This window comes from Odontesthes bonariensis, chromosome 16 (genome assembly GCF_027942865.1).
Source record: "Odontesthes bonariensis isolate fOdoBon6 chromosome 16, fOdoBon6.hap1, whole genome shotgun sequence".
Classification (NCBI taxonomy): domain Eukaryota; kingdom Metazoa; phylum Chordata; class Actinopteri; order Atheriniformes; family Atherinopsidae; genus Odontesthes; species Odontesthes bonariensis.
The window spans coordinates 26,346,589-26,369,643 of NC_134521.1; the positions used below are offsets into that span (position 1 = coordinate 26,346,589).

The 23,055-nt window shown below is 43.7% G+C and overlaps 1 protein-coding gene across 3 annotated transcripts in view; it reads right to left on the reverse strand.

The window, feature by feature from the left end:
• Positions 1-20,824, reverse strand: part of shroom1 (shroom family member 1) — a 28,825-nt gene extending 8,001 nt beyond the window's left edge. The window contains exons 1-3 of one of the 3 annotated variants that reach the window (XM_075486710.1): positions 20,631-20,824; positions 5,520-5,560; positions 56-2,969 (exon numbers count right to left, since the gene is read on the reverse strand). In XM_075486710.1, the coding sequence (XP_075342825.1) occupies positions 56-2,763 (2,708 nt within the window). In that variant the 5' untranslated portion in view covers positions 2,764-2,969; positions 5,520-5,560; positions 20,631-20,824. Of the gene's footprint in view, positions 1-55; positions 2,970-5,519; positions 5,561-13,466; positions 13,579-20,630 lie in introns of those variants that run through there. The other 2 variants (XM_075486711.1, XM_075486712.1) reach the window with 2 other exon arrangements.
• Between the last annotated feature and the right edge of the window lie 2,231 nt (positions 20,825-23,055).

The window sequence follows — 23,055 nt, forward strand, 5'->3', positions numbered from 1 at the left end:
TCAATCCGTAGTACAAATATAGAGACAGGAAGGTTTTTTGCCTTCTGTTCTGTACCTGACAGAGCTGCTGGAGGAATCCAGGATGCGACCTGCTGAGTGGGGTCTGTGCGGCTTCTTCTTTGTATTTTTACCTTCATGGCTTCCTGATGAAGGCCGTGGACCCCAGTCGAATGGCTTCTCCCCCAGAGAGTGCCTCTGTCTGGGTGGAGGTGGTAGCTGAGGCACTGGCTGCTGGGGTTCAGCCACTTTCTGGCCCGTCTTACGCTCCATGTACTCCACCAAAGCCTTATGTTGCAGATGCTTCAAGTTCGTCTTTGAGGCGCTCGAGGCGGACTGAGCTCGACCTCTCCTCTCGAACATCTTCCTCCGCGCTGCGACCAGTCCCTGCTCTTCTTGCTGCACACGCTCCTCTCCCTCACTTTCGCCAGCAAACGGGCTGTCGCTCTCATTGCCAAAGGAGCGGCAAGCCGAGTGGCTGAAGGCGCCGCTGAGCTGGTTGAGTTTCTCGGGTTCAGAGTAGCACATCTTCTTCTGCTCTGGAGTCAGTCTCTTCCTGCCTCCGATGCGTGCCACCTGGGGCTGGGCCATATTTACTGGCCTCCCATTTTCCTTTTCAACCCTCTCTTTATCCATCTCCTTCGGACTCTCCCGGACTTCTTCTTTTATGCTCCCCTTCTCGGTCTCCTCAGAGGTCACAGAAAGAGTGACCGTGTCTGTGGAAGTCTCAGAGTCCTGTGATGAGGAAAAAGAGTGGCTCACTGCAGGCCTCTGTTCTGCTTTTTGCTGCATGCACTGCGGCAGAGACAGCTGCAGGTCCCTCCTTTTGAATGATGTCTCCCTCAGAACTTTACACTGGACATCCTTCAGCTTCTCTTTGTAGTACTTTTTAAATGAGTCATCTAGGGTGTTACAGGCAGAAGAAGTATCTTGCCTTCTATCGTTCTTGTCACCTTGTGGAGGTCTCTCATTATCATTTACTGTGACGTCTCCTTGGGATGCTTTGTTTAGAACTGCTTCCTGGCCTGTTGTACTGCAGCCATGCTCCTTCTTAGGCTGTAACACTGTCCGGCTGGCTCCAGTGAGGTGGTACAGAAGAGGGGTTGTTTCTTTGTTTATTCTCTCACTGGCAACATCCCCCAGGGGTTGCCTTTTCCCTCTCTTTGCCTGATCCTCCCTCTTGTTGTGGTTGGGCTGGTCGTTGCTGATCAGCGAGGTGGCCTCCTTTTTGTGAGCGGCTGAATGTGGTGGGCACTTCCTGTCAGGTCCACAGTAGAATATAGGATTGTTGGCAGTGTGGCGACCAATTTCTCGACTCTGCGTCATGTCGACTTCTTCCAAGGCTTCGAGGCTTTCAGCGGACTGGATGAAGATGAGGGGTGGTCTGTGATTTTCCTGGTCTGGGTTCTGGGAGATCAGGTCCTGTCCCTGGGACACAGAAGTGAAGGCCTCCCTGTCATCTGGAATGGTGCCGCTGGAAGAGCGAGAACTCTCCTGAAGAGGTCCGAACAAATTGTCCATTGTGCTGTGGCATCTCTCCTTTTCTCTTTGCTGGTGCGTCTCTAACATGGTGGAGATTTCACTTCTGGCCTCGGTGCCACTCACAGATGCAGAGTGCGTCCTCAAACCAGATTCAGACAGCTTACACACTCCTGTGACAAAGTAGAACTGGCCCTTATGCTGAATGCTGCTGATAAAACTCTGACCAGCGTTCCATGGGCTGGAAGCTCGGACTAGTTCAGAACCGTGCTGATCGGGTGCCGACTGCGTCCTTTTGCGGAGACTTTCAAAATGGCTACTGCTGCTCGGTTTGTTATTGTGGTCTCCGTTACACTCACCACTGTTCTTGTGCTGTTTGGGCACGGGGAGCTCAGACTGACTTCTGCCCCGGGTAGGTGATCGGCTCAGGATATTTGCAGACCTCTGCTGTTCGGACGCAGCTTTGTTCTCTGTGATGAAAAGGCCTTCTGGGTTCACCCTGGCCTGAGCATGAGGCTGGAGGTGAGTTCGGTAGCTTGGTGGATGCTGGGCCTGTTGCGGCTGCTGCTTTGTGCCTCTCCACACGGAGTACACAGGCTCAGAATTGAAGCTTGAGCCGCCTGCATCAGGGTTAGCCTTCTCAGATGTTGGGGGATTTAAGCCACGGGGATGCTGTCGATTGTGGGGTCTGGGCTGCTGCTGAGGCTGTGGCTGCTGGGGTTGAAATTCAGTACCGTGGTGGTGAACCCTGCTGTTCTCCAAGTTTTTAGTGGCTATAAAACTGTCAAGGCGTGTTGGGACTGGAGGAGGATGGACAGAAGGGTGAGCACTCTGTGAGGGAGTCCCCAAATGCATCTCTTGTTTGAATGCTTTGTTGTTTGTGTCAAAAGTGTCATTGCCATTGTGACTATAGTGGTTTACACTGTTGCTGTTGCAGTATTGCTGGGAAATAGCTTCAACAGAGCGAAAGAGCTGGTCCATGGTCTTGGAGTCCGATTGCAGTACCTGGGTTGGATTGTAAATGGACTTCACATACTTAAAATCAGCATAGTGGCTGAAGGAGCTGGACTGAAGGTCGTCTGGGAGGAATGCAGAGGGGTAGTCAGGGGCAGTGGACCCACCAGAGAAGGAGCTGTAGGCAGAATCTCCTTTGCCGTGTTGGTGGTGTGCAAGCTGCTCGACAATGCTGCTGTGGGACTTGGCTGGGGACAGCCGGCTGACAGGCAGGCTTAGACGATGCAGGTCCACGTTGCTCATTCTCTCAAAGTGAAAGTTGTAGGAATCCATGGAGGACTGGGGCAAATGGCAGGAAGGGAAGGGCAGGGTTTGTAAATATGGTGAACTGGTATGTGCGCCGATGCATGTGTCCTCCTTATGGTTGAAATTGGGGGAATTACCAGCGACACATTTGCACCAGGTTGTCTTTTTTACTCTTGGAGCTAACTAGGTCATTTTTCCGGCTTCCTTTAAAGCCCTCTGAAAATCGTCTGCTCCTGCGGGAGAAAACACAAACACAGCACAGACGGGTTATCAGACTAAAATCTTAGATTGGGTCTCGGCTTTGGTCGTGCATCTGGGGCAAGTGACTGTTCAAGGGTGTGATGGTTTGACATAGTATGCAAGTTTATGCTGCAACTGGAAAATAAGACCACAAAAAAAAACCTTCGACATGCCAGGCTGAGAATCTAACACAAACAAAGATGTTTGTGGTTGACTGACAGCCTGGCATGACTGGTAGCCCAAAAGCACTCACTTTCACCGAAAACGAAACTCCTTCATACTTCATTTTCACTGTGAGCACAACAGACATTCTTAATCAGCTACATGTTTGCAAAGGTAATCAATTTGGCCAATTGCTCCCTGCTGAAACACTTTGCATGAGGAATCTGGTGTTATTCTTAAGTTGAAATCCCTTCCCTGAGAAATGCTGCTCCATCGGTTACATGCTGTAAAGACATAACATATGCCAAGTTTTCATTTTTACAGCTGAGAGCTTAAAGCAGGAGGCTGAAAATGGGGACGCCTAGTAAAGCGGAGTTCCTGGAACAAATTTTGTGATCCATGTAAGATGAATGAGATTGGTGCGCTTGTCAATGGGGAAGTAATAAAAAAACCGAAGCCCCAAGTTAATTTCTTATGTTTTTCTTTCACTTGTATGGATATTTTGTAGATAAGAGTCCAAATATTTCAGTTTCAGGGCTATTTTAACCTAATGTATGACAACCCAAAAGACAATATCAAGTCTTATTTCATGGTAACATATACTACTGCTGTTATAAGAGCCAAACATTAGGATTTATGCCTCTCTTTCTGTGCCGTGTCACTTCTCACGTGGTTTACGGCAGCTTTGTTTTTTAGGTCAGCCCTGCAACCCACCTGCTGAAGGAGGCTGTGTGCAGTTTTGCATCAGCAAGGCCTCTAATTAAGGGCCTTGAGGTTGGTGGCACATGTCCCAGCACAGAAGAAAATGCCAGGAATTCCATATGAAATATCTGAGGATTAGTCATGATGTATAATGCAATGTAATGTAGCTGGTATGGCTTATCCCCTTATTAGGTATTTGCTTTCTTTTACTTTGGTCAGAAAACTTCCTAAATGCCATTTATACAGTCACTCATAATGTCCAATTCATTTAAGGCTGAGACAAGGTGACGTATCAACAAAAACGTTGCAGATGCCATGCAAACATGTCAGACCACACCTAGCTCTCCACCTGTTCCAGTTGGTGATCACACTTTAGAAGGCACATCACTGCCATCCCAGTCCAACCTCTCTTCACAGACCCTGGAAAATGAGCCATTTTACTCTTCTACCGTATCTACGCAACAACTATCATGTATGGATGCTGCCAGGTATTTGATACATGTTGAATTGTGGATATGTTAACGGTGGCTCGGTGCTCCTACAACCAGTTTGGGAGCCTAAGCTCTTAGGAAACTAAATGGATGCAGGTGTACTGAATGAGGGCCTCTCTAACTCAATCTGTAGCACTCTTCATTCATTTAGTCTGGGACCCGCCTTTTAATGATGAGAAACCAATTAACCTGCATCTTGTTTTCATGGTCTGTGGCATGTTTGATTCTATGAATTCTCCTGGATTCTTCACTAGCTCCATCACTGACTATAAAAACACCGAGTTTAAGAACCTAGAGGTATTACATTCCTGCCATTTTGCAACATGTGGAAACCTTGTCATCAGCAGCTATTTTAAAAACAAACCATTGTTGGTACTGAAACCAGGGCCAGCGAGTTAATGATAGGTTTAAGACTAACGACTGCGCTCTCCCATGACCCTTTCCCCGACTTTCTTATCACGGTTGAAGCTGCAAACTAGTCGTGCATATGCAAAGGTAAATGTTGCTACTAAAACAAAGCCGCTAGTGAACAATCAATAAGAAGAGTGTCGGGAACTGCAAGAAATCCTGCTCACATTATGAATCAGTGGAGAAACAATTCTAAGGAGCTAACTTTTCCCCAGTGTTGCCAAGTTTATGGGCTGAGCTGAAAAACCTGCACCAGAAATGATACTAGGTGGTCGTTTTGCATACTCACAAAACCCACCTCCAAACAGCCTTTCCAACTACAGTATTAGGGGGGATTCTGTGTATTTATGTAGGGGCTTCTGATCTGCAGTGTATTTCTTTGTGTTCCTGTGTGTGTGTGTGTGTGTGTGTGTGTAGTTTCCAGGCCTCCTCTCCCCTATGAGAACAGAAAGAGGCTCCCAAACAGGGGAGCGCTCAAGTGGAAGTGATGGAGGGGACAGGCAGTGACAAAATGTACAGAGAAGAGCAAGGCTGGGAGGGAGGGTTAGGCTCAGAGGGTGACCAGCTCAGACAAATACTCTCACACGCAAACCACAACAACAAGAGTAGTTAACAAGGACAGCAGAAAAGTGGAGGACAAGGTGGAAGTCACACCATAAAAAACAGTCACACCAGCGAGGCAGAGGGAACCGCTCAGAGACCGGCTACTTGCAGATTGGATTAAAAGTTTGGAAAGTTTCGCGTAGCATTAGTAAGGAAAAAAGAGAAAGACAAACTCACCCAAACTTTGAGTCTATGTCACTGACTTTCCTGATTCCCATCTGAAAAAGAAATGCATCTCCTGAGTTGGATCTTACATACGGCTGAGCCTAATCATTCCCGTCCTTGTTTCTTATTCAGAACATTGTTCTTCCCCTTAAGGGTGACCAGACCAAGTAACCAGGAGAGCCAGTTATTAGAGGGAAGACTTCTAGAGGGTCCCTTCTCCCCCCACTGAGACCCGAGGGTGCCTAGTGGGAGCCACTGATTGGCCAGCCGATGACGTCCGGCTCTCCGATGCACAATGAGCGCAGCGGAGGGAATATTTCACTGCTGCAGATAGCTGCTACTGCTGCCCGAACAACAGAAGGGAGAAAAAAAAAAAAAAAAAAAAAGAGGCCTCGCATTCCTGCTCGGCTTCAAAGACGGAGCAGAGCTGGGGCGCCATTCATTCCCAAGGCCCTGAGCCCGGCACATGGAGACTAGCCAAGGCAGGAGGGAGCATGGAGAACGGGAGGGGGGTGGTAATGGTGGTGGGGCGAGTGGGTGTATGCGTGACCTCCCAGCCTCCACCCCAAAGGAAAAAAAAAAAAAAAAAAGTCATAAGACCAGCCATCTCCAACATAACCCAGATTTTCCCTTTTCTCTGCATTAGTGTCCCTAAAAAATGTTTTATTCATTTTAATGGCCTAAAAAAGTTATGATCAGCCAACAGCAGAAAGACCCATGAATATGATACACTGAATAATGAAAAACTACATGATTCTAATCAACATTGTGCTGAAATAGTTTGAACATTCTTGTACTTTTATTCTTGTGAAAGAATAAAACGACTGGCCTCTACACTACACGATGAACGCAGTTAACATGAGAGCAAAACTTTATCGTTCGACATGCTCTTAATTTACAAGATTCTGAAGCATGCCCTGAAGCCAAGCCTTCAAACTGGACTCTCGTCACTCTGTAACATGGGTAACAAGCCCCCTGTTGCCTCCATTACGGTCTTCCATTTGGGCCGACAGCACCAGTGCAGAGGTTTTTTTTGTTACTATTAGCTCAGTAGGCAGAAAACAGGTGCATGTTAGTGACTATGCATGAATCCACCTGCTGATAACACATTGTTTAGGATGCTTAAATGTATTTGGAAGAGAGAGGAGGACAAAAGCCCTGTAACATTAAGGAGTCAGGTGTACACAAAAGGGATGCTCGAAGAAAGCCTTAAGAACCCCAAGAATGAAGAGACCACATGTTTACATAATAACAAAGGGAAAGGTGTCAGGCTTGGGCGGGGGGGTGAGATTCTTTCTGACTGGTTTTTTTTTCCCCGTCCCTTTTATCTGCAGTTATGTGTCCCAGCATGACCTTGACCATACAGCCATGAGACTGGACCACCAGGCCTCTGAGAAAAGGAGAGGGTCTTGGTTACCCTGCTAAATCTGCTGATATGACGGGCAGACGGACCTCTGGCACTTTAACCGAGGAACTTAAAAAAAGCTGTTAGCTCAATCAGAAGCTGTGCAGAAATGTCCTCGAAGCGGTTTAATTCCACAAAGGGCCAACGAGGCCTGAGCAGTTCAGGTGCTCAGCTGTCGGCCATATTTTTGAGCAAAAAATTTCATTTAATTTAATTCATTCCGACGCGTTTTTTCAGATTTTCTTTAATGAAATCGAAGTCTGAAGAGGGATTTTTTTATCAACCATCTCTATTATTTTTGCATTTCAAGCGACAGAAAGAGAGAAAACAGCTGAATTTTCAATTTGAAAAATGACAAAAAATGATTTCCAATCAGCTGATTAGAATTCTTCGAAGGAAAGTAGGAATTGGCAGAGAAACAAAACAAAAGAGGAAACGTTAAATTGGCCAAGAAAAAGGAAAAAGGCAACAGAAACAGCCGGTACTGGGACGACTTTTTCTGGGAAAGCTCAGCACACAGACATGACAGATTTAACGCGAGGAGTAGAGGACAAAACACAGAGCAAAGCAATGACTCCATGCACACACAAAAAAAAGATTACAAAAAATAAATAAAAAAAGAGGTGAACATGCACCATTCCTGTTTACAACACAAGAGATTTAAGCTACTCTCTCTGCAGGATTAAAAATGTTCCGATAACATTTAGACCCTTGTCAGACTCTGAGCTATTACATTTGTCAGGTGACAGCCTGACTATCATTGTTATCAGCCCGTGAGCCTGTCTGAGTGTGTGTGTGTCTGAGTGAGTGTGTGTGTGTGTGTGTGTCAACAAGCCAAAGTGTGCTCTTGTAGACACCTAATTCAGCCAGAACTACAACAAAGGTGGTTTGGTTGGTTTAGAAGATGATGATTATATGTCGGCCTGACTGAGGTTAATTTAAGTCGATGCCATAATATTCTAACAATACAAGACACAGTGACAAACTTTATATGAAAGTGAGATAAAAAAGGAAATCCCAATTATTATTATTATTTTTTTTAACCCATGAGTATTAAGCCCTCAGGCAATAACTTAATAATGTAGTAATAATGGAGTACTCCTGGGAGGGACTGTTTACTGAGTCAGGGCTGGCGTGAGCCTAGCACAGCACGCTCTGCACTTATTGTCAATGTACAGCACACATACTGCCTAACCACCCATCTGAAAAATGACAACGCAAAACAAATAAAAGCAGCCCCACGACTACACAGATGCTCATCTACGACTTTCCATCTGACGTCGAGTCTTCTCCAGGCCGTAAAGCACATATTTCCCATTGTCCTCGATCAAACAGAAACGCGCAGGAAGCCGGCTTTGAAAAGGTGGAAGTGCCGCGGTGCGGAACACTGACGGAGCAAAGCGTCTGGTAGTGGGAACGGGAAATGCACCAACACCTGCAGCGTTATTCCTCTTGTATGTGTGTGTAAAACACAGAAAAAGACAGATTGGACTGAGGCTGCAGTATGTAAGCGGGGGGGGGGCTGTGGCTGTGTGTTGCTGGGCAGTGCTCACATCAGGATCTAAAATCTCTAGCTGACCAAGACAAGCTGTCACACTCTAATAAGCTCTGCATTCCTGCCCTGATCTGGCCTAAATACTTACTTGAAAATATCAACCTTTCGTCTACTTTTTTCAACGTTGATGCTTCTACCAAAGACTTCCTGACATGCATGTGGAGCTGTGACAATGTTTCCTCCGTGTTCCCAAGAATGGGAACAATGCTTAAAGTGATAGTTGTGCAGTGGCACAAACACATGACCTGCATCAGGATCAATAAGAGCCTGTCAGTAACTTTCTTTCTATCCTCCTTTCCACAGAACTGAACTGTGCTTCGCTCACAAATCAGCACAGGCCTCTGCCAATGAAAAACTTATTACTTTCACCTGGCTTCTCTGAAGACAATTACTTCTGTATTATAGACCCCCAGGGGTTTGCAATATAATCTGGTCATGGCGAGTTTAACTGGATACAGTAGGAATTCCTCTGCACTAGAATAGCACCAGCTGCAGGTCACTGAGTTGTGTGTGTTCGTAGGTGTGTTTTTACGTTCGGCCGCATGGCTTCAGTCTAAAAATGGGACAAATGCGTTATTTCTGCAGCGTTTCGAGAGTTCGGTATGTGCGATAGAATCTGAGCAAATGCTGACCAGGGTCAATGCCCAGATGTGGAAGAAAGTGGCAACTGGAAACCACACATCAAATGAAGGATTTCCAATTTACGTCTCACACATTTCTTTTTCTTTTTTATGCAACATGCAATCCGTTTTGTGGACGACATACCAGAAGTTTTTATGGAATTCAATAAACATCACTAACAGCGAGACGGATTAGTGTTTAAGAGGTGATTCAGGCCTTAATCACCTGACCACAGGGCTGACGGTTCAAAGTAGAAGGTGACATTATTCCGAGCAAACGCAAGACACCAACAACAAATGGAGCCACAAAAAAAACAAAAAAACAACAAAAAAAACAAAAAAAAAAACACAGAAAGGTAGAAAGAAGAACCATTTCCCTGCAGGAAGCCGAACACGGAAAAACAAAAAGACGCACGGTCACAAACGACCCACTTCCTGTTGAAAGGTAGAAGCCTCAATGACTCCATCATCGTGGAAAAAGTTTATTCTTTGGGAGAAAAAGCCTCTTTTGTCCTCGGGTCCCTTTTGGCTCCTTTGGCATGGCCTTCATCTATCAACTGTCCCTGAAGACGCATTTTTTTTGTCAGCACACTAAACGGAGCAGATGACACGCTCACCTTTTCCTTCAGGCAGCATTTGCCTCTCCGTTCAGCTAATGGTTGTTCAACTATCATGATTCATTAGTTTAGCAGTTTCTTTTCTCATCTCAATACTATTTTCTGTCAAATAATCCATGGTTCAGGTAACAGATTTGAAAAAAATATTGAAAATATTTGACTCTAATAGAAATACGGATAAAAACACAGGGGGGGGGGGGGAGAATCCTGTAAAAACTGAGGCTGAAAACACGGTTTTAATGTGCTTTGCAGATGTTTCTGGCAGCAACAAAGTTCTGAAATGGTTTTGATTTCATTCAAATGTTCAAATCATTTGGGACCTGCACGCTATAAAGACGAAAATAACAAACACATGAAACATTCTTACTCTTTTTAGCCAAGCTGCAGAATGTTCTGCCGTCCCAATAAGTAAGCTATGCAAGTCATGTGCCAAGAAGAAAAACGTCTTGATTACACTTCTGATTTTTATGACAAAGGAAGACAGGATTAAACCATTTGGAACCTTCTTTAAGTCTGATCTATCTTTTTTTTTTTTTTACAGTAGTTTACAGTAGTTATCAAACACCCACAGCACAGTTTAGACATGACATGGGATTTTTCTACTGACCACTTTGCAGCAGAGAGTGCACCAGTTAGCTGAGTGTCATCCTGCACTGCCAGGATCCAGTAACCATGTCTGTCCTGTGCATAAAGAGCTGAGCTGACCAGCTGGCCACGGACACACAACACAAGCAGCAGCTCCCCCACGGAGGCCCCTGAGCTCGCACTGTGACAGCCGTGACTTCACCGGGAGCACACCAGCCTCATCACAGAGGAAAAGAGACACTGACATTGTGACAGAACATGCATTGTTCTCGTGATATTAACCAATCATTAATTCATCTCACAGTAACTTCTAGGTCATGAACAATGGGCCAACCTGTTACTTTTTAAACACTGAACAAGCAAGAATGCTGCTAAACCCCCTGTGGGATTAAACACTGGTTATACTGTCAGAGGGACCACTTGAGGAAAGATTATACTCCAAGTCCCCACGAGAGCACAATTAATGTTTAAGCACTTTTCTGTAATACGCCTTGTGCTGCTCATCGTCTATGCCAGCATCTGACCGAGCACAGATAAATAATTGTTTTGTAGAGTTTTGTAGAGAGTTGTAATTGCCAGAAAAATTATTCTAAAAATGGTTTTGAGTCAACTCTTCCTGTACCTGGGGACATATACAAATTCCATAAGCAGTGATCCACATTCTTCTGAACATCTCAGATGTCAATGCGTTAAAACGTTAAAAATGGTGGGTGATTCCTGCTCAGGCAGTTTGTGCTCACCAATCAGAGGGCTGTGGGCTTTGTGGGAGGAGGGCTCCGTATTATTACAGGGAACAGGTAAATATGGAGGTGCAAACAGGACTCCACTAAAGCAACTTCCAACAAACATCAGTGCCACTGATGTGCCACATCAGACCAAAAAATACGGTCAAGCAAAGGAGAAATGACTGTAGACAGACAGGGCAACTCATTTGTTGTTCGAGCTTCATTAGAACATGTATTGTTCTAATAACAGAATACACAAATGCTGGTAAATCCCAAGGCAAAAGTTGTTAATGGACTTACAACACCCAGTTACAGAGCAGTGTAGATGGGACCTGATTTGTTTTTATGCTCCTAAAATATGGAACAGTCTTCCAGAAGATGTGAGACAGGCCTCAACTCTGACAATGTTTAAATCCAGGCTGAAAACAGTTCTATTTAGCTGTGCATATGACACCTGGAAGTATTTTATCTGCACTCTTCACTTTTAAATTAATTAATGAATGATTATTTTTAATGGATTTTTATTTTTTATTTCTTTTTAATGATTTTATTGCCTTCTTGTGATTTTATGTAGCTGTAAAGCACTTTGAATTACCTTGTGTACGAATTGTGCTCTATAAATAAAATTGCCTTGCCTTAACTTTTTCCCACCTTCTAGTATTACTTATTATATAAGACTTGTCAAAAGTTCCCGCCTGCATACCTCACACTTCTTTTTCGGCACAGATACTGATATGCGAGGCCTAGTTTTGTGCTTCACAAAGAACACGACCGACTTGTCAGACAATTTCAACATCACAAAAACCCTAAAGTAAAACCGTCAACTCTATGCACTAGGCAAGCACTGTGGCAATGCCTATCAGCAGGCCAAACAGCTGACACTTTATGGCGACATAGCGCCCATGTTTTGTCTCTGATAGTTTGGGCGCTTGGCAGAGGCACCTGAAAAGGAATGTGCTCGATAAGCAGGAAGGTAGAATAGGTAACGTCATAATCAGGACACAGCTTTTCATTTGATTGTTTCAATCCAAATATTATTCAAAGATTAAAACTTCCCCGTATTTGCTGTTGCTTAAACACATCCAGACTTAGGAGCCACTGGAACTATTCAATTATTAGTTAGTGGTTGCGCAATGGCACCACGCAGTCACATTGCTCGCTCCCACACACACACAAACAAACACCATACCTTTCTGATCTCTGCTTCTACACGGTTTCTTTAATAATAGCGTAATCTGTTGGTTTTTTTGCACACACTGATGTGCTCAAACGTCACTTACGCTGCAAAACCGACATTCACTTGTGTAATGATCTCACCAGTTGGCAGGTGCGCACACCTGATAAGAGAACTATCTACAGGACACTTCCTGGCAGAACAACAACCAAACAAAATAAAAAAATCTGCACGCAGGAGGATCATGGGAATATATAACCCATAACGTGGCGACTTGTTACACAATGATTTAAAAGGCCGTTCCACAACAAAACAAGCTCAGCAGAGCATATCAACTTTTTTTCCACACAGCTCCATTTTGTTTTGCCAATCTAAAAAGTTCCCTTGGCCCTTTTAGATTGGCAAAACAAGCCATCCAAAAACAAGCCAAGCATGGAGCTTTGTTATATCATGGGGACAAAGATTTAGTCTCAATACCCATTGCATAATGACGTTAAATATTTAATCCTGTGGTGAGCGGAATATGCAGGGGAATAAGTGCCAGGAGCGAATTTTGCAGAGACGCCTGAGCACCAATTATGAACTCATGAATAGCCAGGGCTAGCAATAGCACGGGGCGAAAGACCCTCCTTGGACAACCATTTCAGCCACAGCGCAGCAGCAGGTGTAAGCTCTACAGCCACAGCCTTAGGTTTCATAGATAACACACACGTCTTCATGGGAGAACGCAAAACTTTACCCCTCTCCATCTGCCGCCACAGATCCCAGGTCTCTACATCAACACACTATCCAGTTCCCTTTGAGACACTCAAACTACACTACTAGAAGCGGGTGTTGTCCCTCTCGTAATTGTTCGACCTCCTGGAGAGGCTGAGGTCAAGTTACAGTACTAAATGAGCCTTGGAGCTCCAAGACAACTGCATTCTTCACCTGGCCTTATTGCTCCGGTGGACCTAGCTAAAATGGGCCAATTATAGGTAATGAATGGACAGTTGTAAAACACAGAAAGTAATACAAGCTTTTTTTTTTTTGGAAGAAAAGCCGCATTCCAGACTTCAATAGTAAATATATGACCCCCACTGCTGTGTGTCTGGAGGACTGCACCATGAGATTTAGCCATGAAGGATGGGCCCTGAGCTCACCACCAGTGTTTTCATTTGTTTTGAGTCGGGAAGACCGTCAGTTGTCAATCAAACCCTGTGCAATCTTTTCCATCGCTACTTAATAAGTATTTGCCCCGTTTCCTCATTTGAGTGTAATCAAACTTCTGGAGCTTACCTTCTCAGTACAATCTCAGTCTGTCCGCAGATCCCTCAAAGTCAAGTCATTTCCACACAGAGCAACGAACAAAACAAATGAGTCACGGGAGAAGGCTCACTAACAGCGGACTGTTCACAGGGAGCTCTTATTGGTAGATGTACATGTCAGTGACATCATGTCTGCAAAATAAGGAGAAACAGGGAAAACAAAGCGAAATACAGGCAGAAAAAGCTGTAAGGAACTAGGTCACTGATGAAACCGTCCCCCAATCTCTCCTTTACAGCCTGTCAGAATGCATCTGAAGCATGAAAAGATCAGTGCAGATACACGATATGCTGTCCTGTAGAGCAGCAGCAGCTTCGGGACAACAAGGAAACATTTGCTCAGGGTTGCGCATGATTTGAATTGCAAAACAACCTGTCGGGCAGATAGGGGCACCATGTGAGGGCTAACAGCCGACATTCATCTCACTTAAACATGGCTGAAGGAGAAATCGGCAACAGACATGAGAGGGGACGTGTTTTTTTAGAGAAAATAGATTCAGATTTCCAATGTATTTGAGGAGAGCATGTGATTATCTGTAGCATCTGCCCGACAGAATTCCCAGACTTATTTACTAAGTAAACACAGTATATTTTACGGAAAACAAAAGGAGGCGGCTTTGCTCCATCACGTGTTCAGTACAGGTGGCAGTGAGGTTTTAGTACTTCTGATCAAGTTAGTTTGTGGGATGTTTTGTTACTGTAGGTCGCACAAACTCCAGCCCTTCAGGACACGGAATCTGCAGTTTTTTCTGAGCTAAAGGAGAGCGCAGAGCTCGCCTTCTATGGGTTTGAGACAACTCCTGGCAGCCACTCGTATCGTACACCTGCCAGCAGAATTATTATTCAACCCCTCCAGCAGTGGAAAAGTAAAACACTCTAAAACCTTATACTTTACATCATTTTTCAAAAACCTAGGTCTTGGTACGGTTGTTGTTAGCCTACAAGTTGCACTTTGAATAGTGTGAATACAGGTGAAAGCGGAGACTAAATTCACTGATTATTAAGTCCAGTAGCTGTTAAACTGCAGGGTGGGTCCCCTGGGCCCCTGCAGGTTGAAAAGCATGGGAAAGCATGCAGTTCAACAACTTTTTCTGACAATTAAAAATTTAATTTTTTATTTTTTTTTTTAAAGTCTGATGAGAAAACTATGACAAAAGGATAGTTGAAGTCCTACTATTGCCCTTCCTCAGCCCATTTCTTCTCCATCTACACTTCTGTCTCCCACTCCACAAAGACCACCATCAACACGGGGAGTTGCGTGCCAACTGCTCTCCTGCACAGAGATGTGTTTCAGCATCTACAGTATGGGGAAGCAGGCTGCGCCTCATCTCCTTTGGCAGCTGAGAGTAAAAGTGGTGAAACATCACTTCAAACCACACACAAAGCAGCAGTTTTCACAGTATCACAGAAAGTGGTCAAAGATCGCTTCATGTCCAGCTTTTAGTTACTATTTGTCCAAAGAATTGCTTCTTCTCATACCGAGACTGCGTATGGAGACACAAGGGAAATCTATCAGCCAGGCAGGGGCTGGTAGATTTCCTAATCGGACCATAGATAAGGCTTTCCCGTCTTTGAAGCATAATTTGATACGGGATAAAAGCCTCAAAACAACTAATGGCTCGATAACATCTCTCAAGATATCCCGCTCTGCAAAAATGTCTAAAGACGTGAGCATTTGTGCAAACCTGGTTAAATGGAGCTAGAATATGGGCTCAACTCAAGATTGACATCAGAGTCTAAAATACCCTACATGGGAAGACCCCTGATCAGGGGCTGAATACTGCAAAACGCCCTTTGTTGTTGCTAATCAAAACTATTAAGCAGTTAGATTAAGCACCACAAAAGGAGAGAGAAGGTTTAGGCCACTCATCTGACAACCTCCTCACAGCCTCTCATCACTCTCTCATCGCACAGAGTAAATTTGATTGAGAGGAGAACGTAACACCAGGGGCTTTCCATTTCTGTGGACTTTTCCGTGCTAACTAACTGACCAAAGTGCTGCTCCAACTTCAACACCACACCGGGGAGAACTGCACTGTCTCCACCCTTAACGCACGCATGAAGGAAATCATTCACCTTTTTGGCACCGAGACACTGAAGGTTTGGGATATGAAATTTAATTAGTGTCCTCCGTTTCATAACGCTTGCTCTGCATTCTTCAAGGCACCACAAAGCAATCGCAAGCAATAACTTTTCCATGAACGAGCTGCCATGCCTCTCATAATAAGTCATTCTGAGTATGTGCTACTCAAACCCAACTCTGCGAAGAAAGAAAGTCATTAATTCATCCCACATCCTGTCAGTCTTGGTTATATTGCAGCACAGTTACAATAAGATATATATATATATATATATATATTATTTTTAAATCAACCCACCTGGCGTCTACTTGACGGCAGAACATATTTTTGAGCTCTATCAAAAGAGAAAATGAGCGTCTAACCTGCTGGTAATTACAGAGCCCCGCCTACACCTCTAGTTACAGATCGAGACATTCTATTGTGATGAAGCCTGATTAACCTGGTGTTAACTTTTAATTGTCCTGCTTTTGAAACTTACACAGTAACCCAATAGGACTGATCATCAAGCTTGGGAGTCAAGTGATTTCTAATCTCTATTGTGCTGCCCAGCACCAAGTCTGCCACTGTGGTTAATTTGGAGGAGTTGATCACAATGGACTCATTTTACTGCTGGCAGTGCAGGTTTCCCACCTCTGAGCAGGGGAGGAGTGAGGGGTTAGATGGGGGGGGGGCTGTAAAACAAATCGCATGGAGATTAAACTTCACCAGAAAACACTGCGTTACACTTTGGACTTTGAAACCTGGGAGAGAAATGACACTATTTGTTTTCTCTTTTTTTTTTTTTTAAATCCAAGATCATTTAACATGGAAAATATACCCGTGTACAATTGAGCAAATTCTCAAGTTTCACAGATTGTTTTTATTTTCGATCACATTCGTGGCTGCTTGAAGCACATTTTTTTAAATCAATAGTTTTCAAACTTGTCAATAACGCAAACAAAGGTAGTTTACAACTATACAAACAAGTGAAAAGCATCCAATTTTTTTGATGCGATAGGCCAGAGAATGTCTGCCCCTCTTTACGATTTTTGCTTAAAATAAAGAGGTTAACAGTACATAGTAATCTAAATAATGTCTAATGTCCTCAACTAATCATTTAATCCCCATTTTACCTCAACTTTCTCGTTATTTTTCTAATAACTGACTCAACAACCCAGGTGCTAATGCCATTTCAGCTCAGACTGAATACACACACACACACACTTCCAGCCATGTCGGACAGCTGTAAATGCCTCTTTCATGAGTCAACATCACAGTCCCATTAATGCGTCTCAGTGACAACCCCTCACCCACACCTTTTCATCAGAGGCTATGAAACCCTGCAGCAGAGCTGCTGGGGTGATGCACTACAGCGGAGCAGTCCGCACGGCACATAAATGCAAACTTCACAGATGGATGCAAATCCAATTCCCGCTCAAAAAACAAAACAAAAACAAGGGCGGAAGTCGTAAAAATCCCCATTGCCACGTTTCCATAAATGCTTTTATGTTTTCCACATTAATGATGTTTTTCTTTAATGTCCCAGCAGTGTGTTGCTGCTATGGTTCGATCTGTGTATAGAAAAGAAAAACGTAGGGAAGGACAGGAAGTCTTTTTAAAAGCCTACACACATCCACTAATACCTACATGTCATCTGACACTGCCGTGTCACAATGAGGGTCTTATAGGGCCATACAATAGGGTAGGTGTGGTCCTGTCAGAGAACTAGAATAGGCAGACAGACACACATAACCGCACATATTTTCCTGCCTGTCCTCAGGGGGTCTCGTATTAACCAGCAATAACCTCGGTCAGCCATTTTTTCTCCTTTCTGTCTGTCAGTTGTATAGGACTCTATGAGACCTTTCTCCTCCTAGGACAAAAGAGGGAGGGTCTGACAACAGATCACAATTACAGAGAAGCAAGTGGTCGAACCCTGGTAGGCCAAAGGGAGAGAAACACCCAAAAAAAAAAAAAAAACTTGGCCCACCCAGCTGAAAATAGTTCAAAACAGTAGACAGGAAAGAAGACAAAAGCTGAGGAAAGAGAGCAAAGAGGCTCTGGTTTAGTGGATGAAGTTGGGAATATGTTTCCTGAACAGGTTTTGAAATCAGCACATGGAAAGGAGAGCCCCCACGGTGTGTGGAATGTCAGCCATGCGGGGAGAAGGTAGTGCTCGCTGGCAGACCTGCTCCGTGCAGGTGGAGGTCAGAGTGCAGGACAAACGAGGGGAATATCCTTGAAATAGTTCACCGATGCTCCCGTCAGCCCGCACATTCTTAAAAGATGCTAATGGAAGCTTCAGATAAGGATGGGGAGTTCACTTTTAGGCCATAACCACCAACGTGTAAACACACACTCTCCAGATTTACTATTAAAGCAGCGGACATTTCAATATTAATGCCAGTGCTTTAACTCTTTGTCTTCATCTTCTCTGCTCCCTCTCACAGAATGAAATCATCTGAAGACTATCTTCACATCAAGCAAACCTGAAGGCCTGTGCAGAAAGATTCCTTCACTCGAAAATGTTGCACTGGTCGTCGTCTCAGCCTCTGCAAGGACTCCCGATCAAAATGATCCCACACCAGATCACTACGCATTATGGTAGCAAACCACCATGCTAACTAGAGCTTAATCATCATGTCCCAGTATCACCACACTTTAAGTATGACATAACCTCCCAGACTTCAGCTTTTTTTATCTCCTTCCTCACTGATAATAACACATCTGGTGGACCTTGGTGAGCAACCTGGCCTTTACTTTCACCTTAAACCCAACAGACACAATCTCAATTATCCAATTTAGTTTAGCGCGTCCTTGCCCCCCCGCTCCCCCCTTTTTCTTGCTAGTAAAACAGCAGCAGAGTCATACACTTCTCTGTTCAACGTGACGCCAGCGAATTCCTCTCCCACTGGGATGAGTCACGCTCTACTTCTGCCCTTTCCTTAACAAAGGGAAGACATTTCTACTTTCCTGAAAATCAAATGCTGGTGAGGTCTCACATCACACAGCTACAAAGGGAGAGGTGGAATTACCACAACCTCACAAATCCATTACGGGAAAGTGGGACTTTTTAAAAGGTAAGGATAACAGAAAGCAACGAGCTGTTCACTGATTTAAGCCCACGGCACCTTACTGCCACATCCTGCTCCATTGTGTGACACCTTGAGTAAAGTTCAAAGCGATGCCATACAGTGATGACGATCCAATTACAGCAGCATCTGATAATCTGATGAAGATAATCGCAGCTTTCCTGCCAGTTATCCCACTTTATTTGAACGAACAACAGTCAAATTCATTACGTTTTTAGCGTGTCACTGCCTCGATGCCGCAGAAATAATTTCAACCCATCGCAACTGATCCCAAACAGACCATTTAGTTCATTCGTCTCGAGGTGAGCCGTGTAAAAGGTCACATAAAGAATGTAAACATCCGAGTCAAAGCCACACACGCACCAGGAGTAATTTTCCACTGCTTGAAAAAAAAAAAAACGACCATCCAACACTGCCGAATCCAACACCAACACTACATAAAGGCCCCTCTTCCAAGCCGGAAGCTGATTGTTAGTTATGGGGCTGCAGCACACAAACGTTTCTCGTTTTCTGGACTTTGTTTTCTTGGAGAAAGAGAGACGGCAAAAAACGAGGATGACGAAAGAGCTTGTGTTTCAACAGCCAGGCTACGTTTACACGTAGCCCCTATGACCCTTCTCCATTTTATAGCCCTGCCCTTCCCTTTACTGTCAACTTTTGTTTCCGTCTTGCCTTCTTCTTTAATCTTCCTGTAAACACAAAATCTACCAACTCAGGCTTTTGTACACACCAACTGTACGATATTAACAAATGGGTGTATTGCCATTTGCTTGTATGCTTTGGCTTAGCGTCAAGTCATTGTTGCTTTGTCTGACACGGCTCTCCATATAAATGAGAGTGGGGTCAGATGGTGTTTATGTGAGCACCTTTGGGTACTTGTGTCTCAGTGCACTATGGTGTCTTTGTGTATATCCTAGCGTGCAACACCACCATGACTAACTTCTGTCCTAGGGTCTCTGTGCAGCCTCTAGGTGACACCATGTGGGGTGCAGGAGACCCGGCCGGAGCATGGCACCGAGCAGCAGCAGCGCACAGAGGGGCCCAGTGTGCTACTCTTGCACCCGCCATCCTACCAACACACCGCATGAGTGCGTCGCATTCTGCCACAGCACAAAACCCCAGTATCTGGTTTCCCCCCCGAGCCACCGTGCCACAGGCCTGATGCCTTTTGTTTCCACTTTAAATAAAACATACTCCTCCACGCAGTCGGTAAAAAGGCACTCCTGTGCATAATTTAGAGCATGGTATCAATTTTAAGGGAAGGAGATGAGGTGAGGCAAGGGCAATTTTATGTTGTTTTCTCAGTTCTGTCAGACAGCAGGCTCTGTGCATCACAATGAGTGTGGCAACAGCAATTACATGTGGTGATAACAGTAGTCAAGGCAGCAGTTGGTCTCGCCAGTCTATTACACTGCCAAAAGCATCTGAAGTAGCAATTCAAATGTGGCTTGTTTTTGCCCCACAATCCAAAAACCCTGCATCATTCAAGGTGGAGGCAAAGGATTTTAGTTTTACTCTTTATTATTGCCCAATAATTAATTCATGTGCCCAATGTTTTACCACTTATAGGCGACCGAGAAGTGGCAATATATAGCAAATTAAAGACCATAAATAAAAATATATACACAAAATATAATAAACATCTAAATCCGTAAAAAGGATCAGACCCAGAAAACAGCAACTTTATGAAAGCCTGTCTATGTTTGCCGCTACAAATCCGAACAGAAATTAACTGTGAGCAGCTGTGGCTTTAAGGACAGTCCTGTCGGCACGAACAACATTTTTTTTTTAAACTCCACGTATAAACAGAAGTTTACTGTAAAAAAAAAAAAAAAAAAAAAAACTTACTGCGTTTTCATAAAACTATCCCTTGACTGTATTCACTGTAAACATTTACCAAGAGGGAGACAGTTGACAACCGAAACTGAGCAGGCTGCCAGGGTGATACTAAATGCACCTGCTGCTGCCCGACTACCCTTTACGTACCTGGCGATTCTCGGTCACTCCGCGATTTTCAACTTGTACTCCTTGTTTCCCTGTGATGGGTCCCCCCTTCTCGAGTCAGGAACAGAGGGGGGAAAAAGTGATACAGTTTGTACAATTGTAAATGACTAGTGTGTCTGGCATCGTTAAGTAATGAGCTTTCCTTCTCCTCCCCTCGCAGCGAGTTTACCTTGTTCCCTGGAGGGAGAAGCGGATGAAAGGTAACGGAGGACCAAGTCGACCAATCAGATGTAGTTGGAGGCGGGCACTTTGGGAATATACGACACCACATTGGTCGGTTTGTTTTAATGGCGGAACAGTGAAAATGTGTGTAATCCCGTATTGTTTTGATGAGTTTAAAATCAGCGATAGGAGGCAGAAGTTTAAACTTAAAACAGTGACAGCTGTAGCGTTCCACTAACTAAAGCAACTAATTAGACGTGCAGGTAAAGTTTAAACAGTAAAATGTCCAAACTGTAGACATTTAGAGTTTACTGAAGACACCGTTTCTTAAGAATAGATTATAGAAAAACACACATAAAAGAGTAATATAAAAAGTTCTGAATTATTAAGTGACATGAAATGAAAATATTTGAAATAGAAAATTTCAAATTTCGTGATAATGATGCAAAAGACACCCTGCCTCTCGCCCGATGACCGCTGGGATAGGCTCCAGACCCCCCGCGACCCGACCGACGGATTCAGCGGGTATAGAAAATGGATGGATGGATGAATGATGCAAAAGACCAAATTATAACAAAAATGACCACAAACACAAAAATACACACAAATAGACTGAAATATGACTCCAAACGTTAGGGGGAAAAAAAGCTATTATGAGATAGTACAACCCAGACGTGACACAAAAGGATCTCATAGAGGCTACAAAATATCTAAATGTTCAAAATAGAATATAAGTAGAATGACTACAAAGAGAAACAAAAGGGCAAAGTGAAAAATGAAATGACCATGGAGACACAAAACAACCATAAAGAGGTGCTAAATGAGATACAAAATGGGAAGACTGCTTAAGATCAAATCAAATCATATTTATTAATATAGCACATTTCATGTACAAACAATTCAAAGTGCTTTACGTAAAATAAAAGCATTGCAGCAGGGAGTGTAAGAAGCATTAAAATACACAAAAGAATATAAAGAGAAACAAATAAAATCATTTAAATGAATTTAAAAACAAGCAACAGTCTAGATACGTTAAAAGATATTTCATGAACAGACAAATGAGAACAGAAATGTCTTTAACCTGGATTTAAAAATGTCTACATTTGGTGAAAGTTTAATCTCCACTGGCATTTTGTTCCACTTGTTTGCAGCATAACAGCTAAATGCTGCTTCTCCATGTTTAGTCTGGACTCTGGACTGGACCAGCTGACCTGAGTCCTTGGATCTAAGAGCTCTGCTGGCTTTATATTCTCTGAACATATCACAGATGTATTTTGGGCCTAAACCGTTCTGGGATTTGTAAACCATCAGCAGATTTTTAAAATCTATTCTGTAACTGACTGAAAACCAGTGTAACGATTTCAAAACAGGTGTGATGTGTTCAGATGTCTTAGTCCGGGTTAAAACTCCAGCAGCAGCGTTCTGGATGAGCTGCAGATGTTTAATGCTCTTTTTGGGAAGTTCAGTTAAAAGAGCGTTACAGTAATCGAGTCTACTGGAGATGAATGCATGGATGAGTTTCTCCTGGTTATGAGGTTACGAACTTGGTCAGTGATTGTAAGATCCCGATTCTCAAGATATTTATCAACTGACCCTCTTCTCTTTGCTACCAAACAGAATGATCTCAGTTTTGTCTTCATTTAATTGTAGAAAATTCTCTCTCATCCAGGTGTTTACTTCCTCCAGACACTGACACAGTACGTCTGCTGGGCTGCGGTCGTCCGGTGACAGAGACACATAAAGTTGTGTATCGTCTGCATAACTGTGATAATTGATGTTAAAATTCTGCAATATCTGACCCAAAAGATGAATCCACACATTACACAAAACAACCATATTACATCTGTGCTTTCTGGTTGTTTTGTGTCTCTCTCAGTATGGGTGTCTTAGTCCTGTGTGAGATCAATGTGGCCATTTACATGTCTGTGCTCATGGTTGTGCTGTTTGATAATATGTCAATGATTGTGAAAGGATAACCCTTCTTTGAAATGTCACAGTCGAGAAACAATGAGAAAAAAAAAGTAATAAGAGAGATAAAATGTGACACCGTTACTTATATTTAGAGCGGCCCTCACCTAAAATAACTATAAATTGCATCTAGAAAGTAATAACTACTCTCCCCATTTAAATCCATCATATATATATTTCTGTATTTAAACCAGCAGTCCAAACTTTAAACCCTAATTACACATGATTAACTGTTAATCTTTGACAAACCCTCAGAATACCCCAGTTGAAGCTGTGA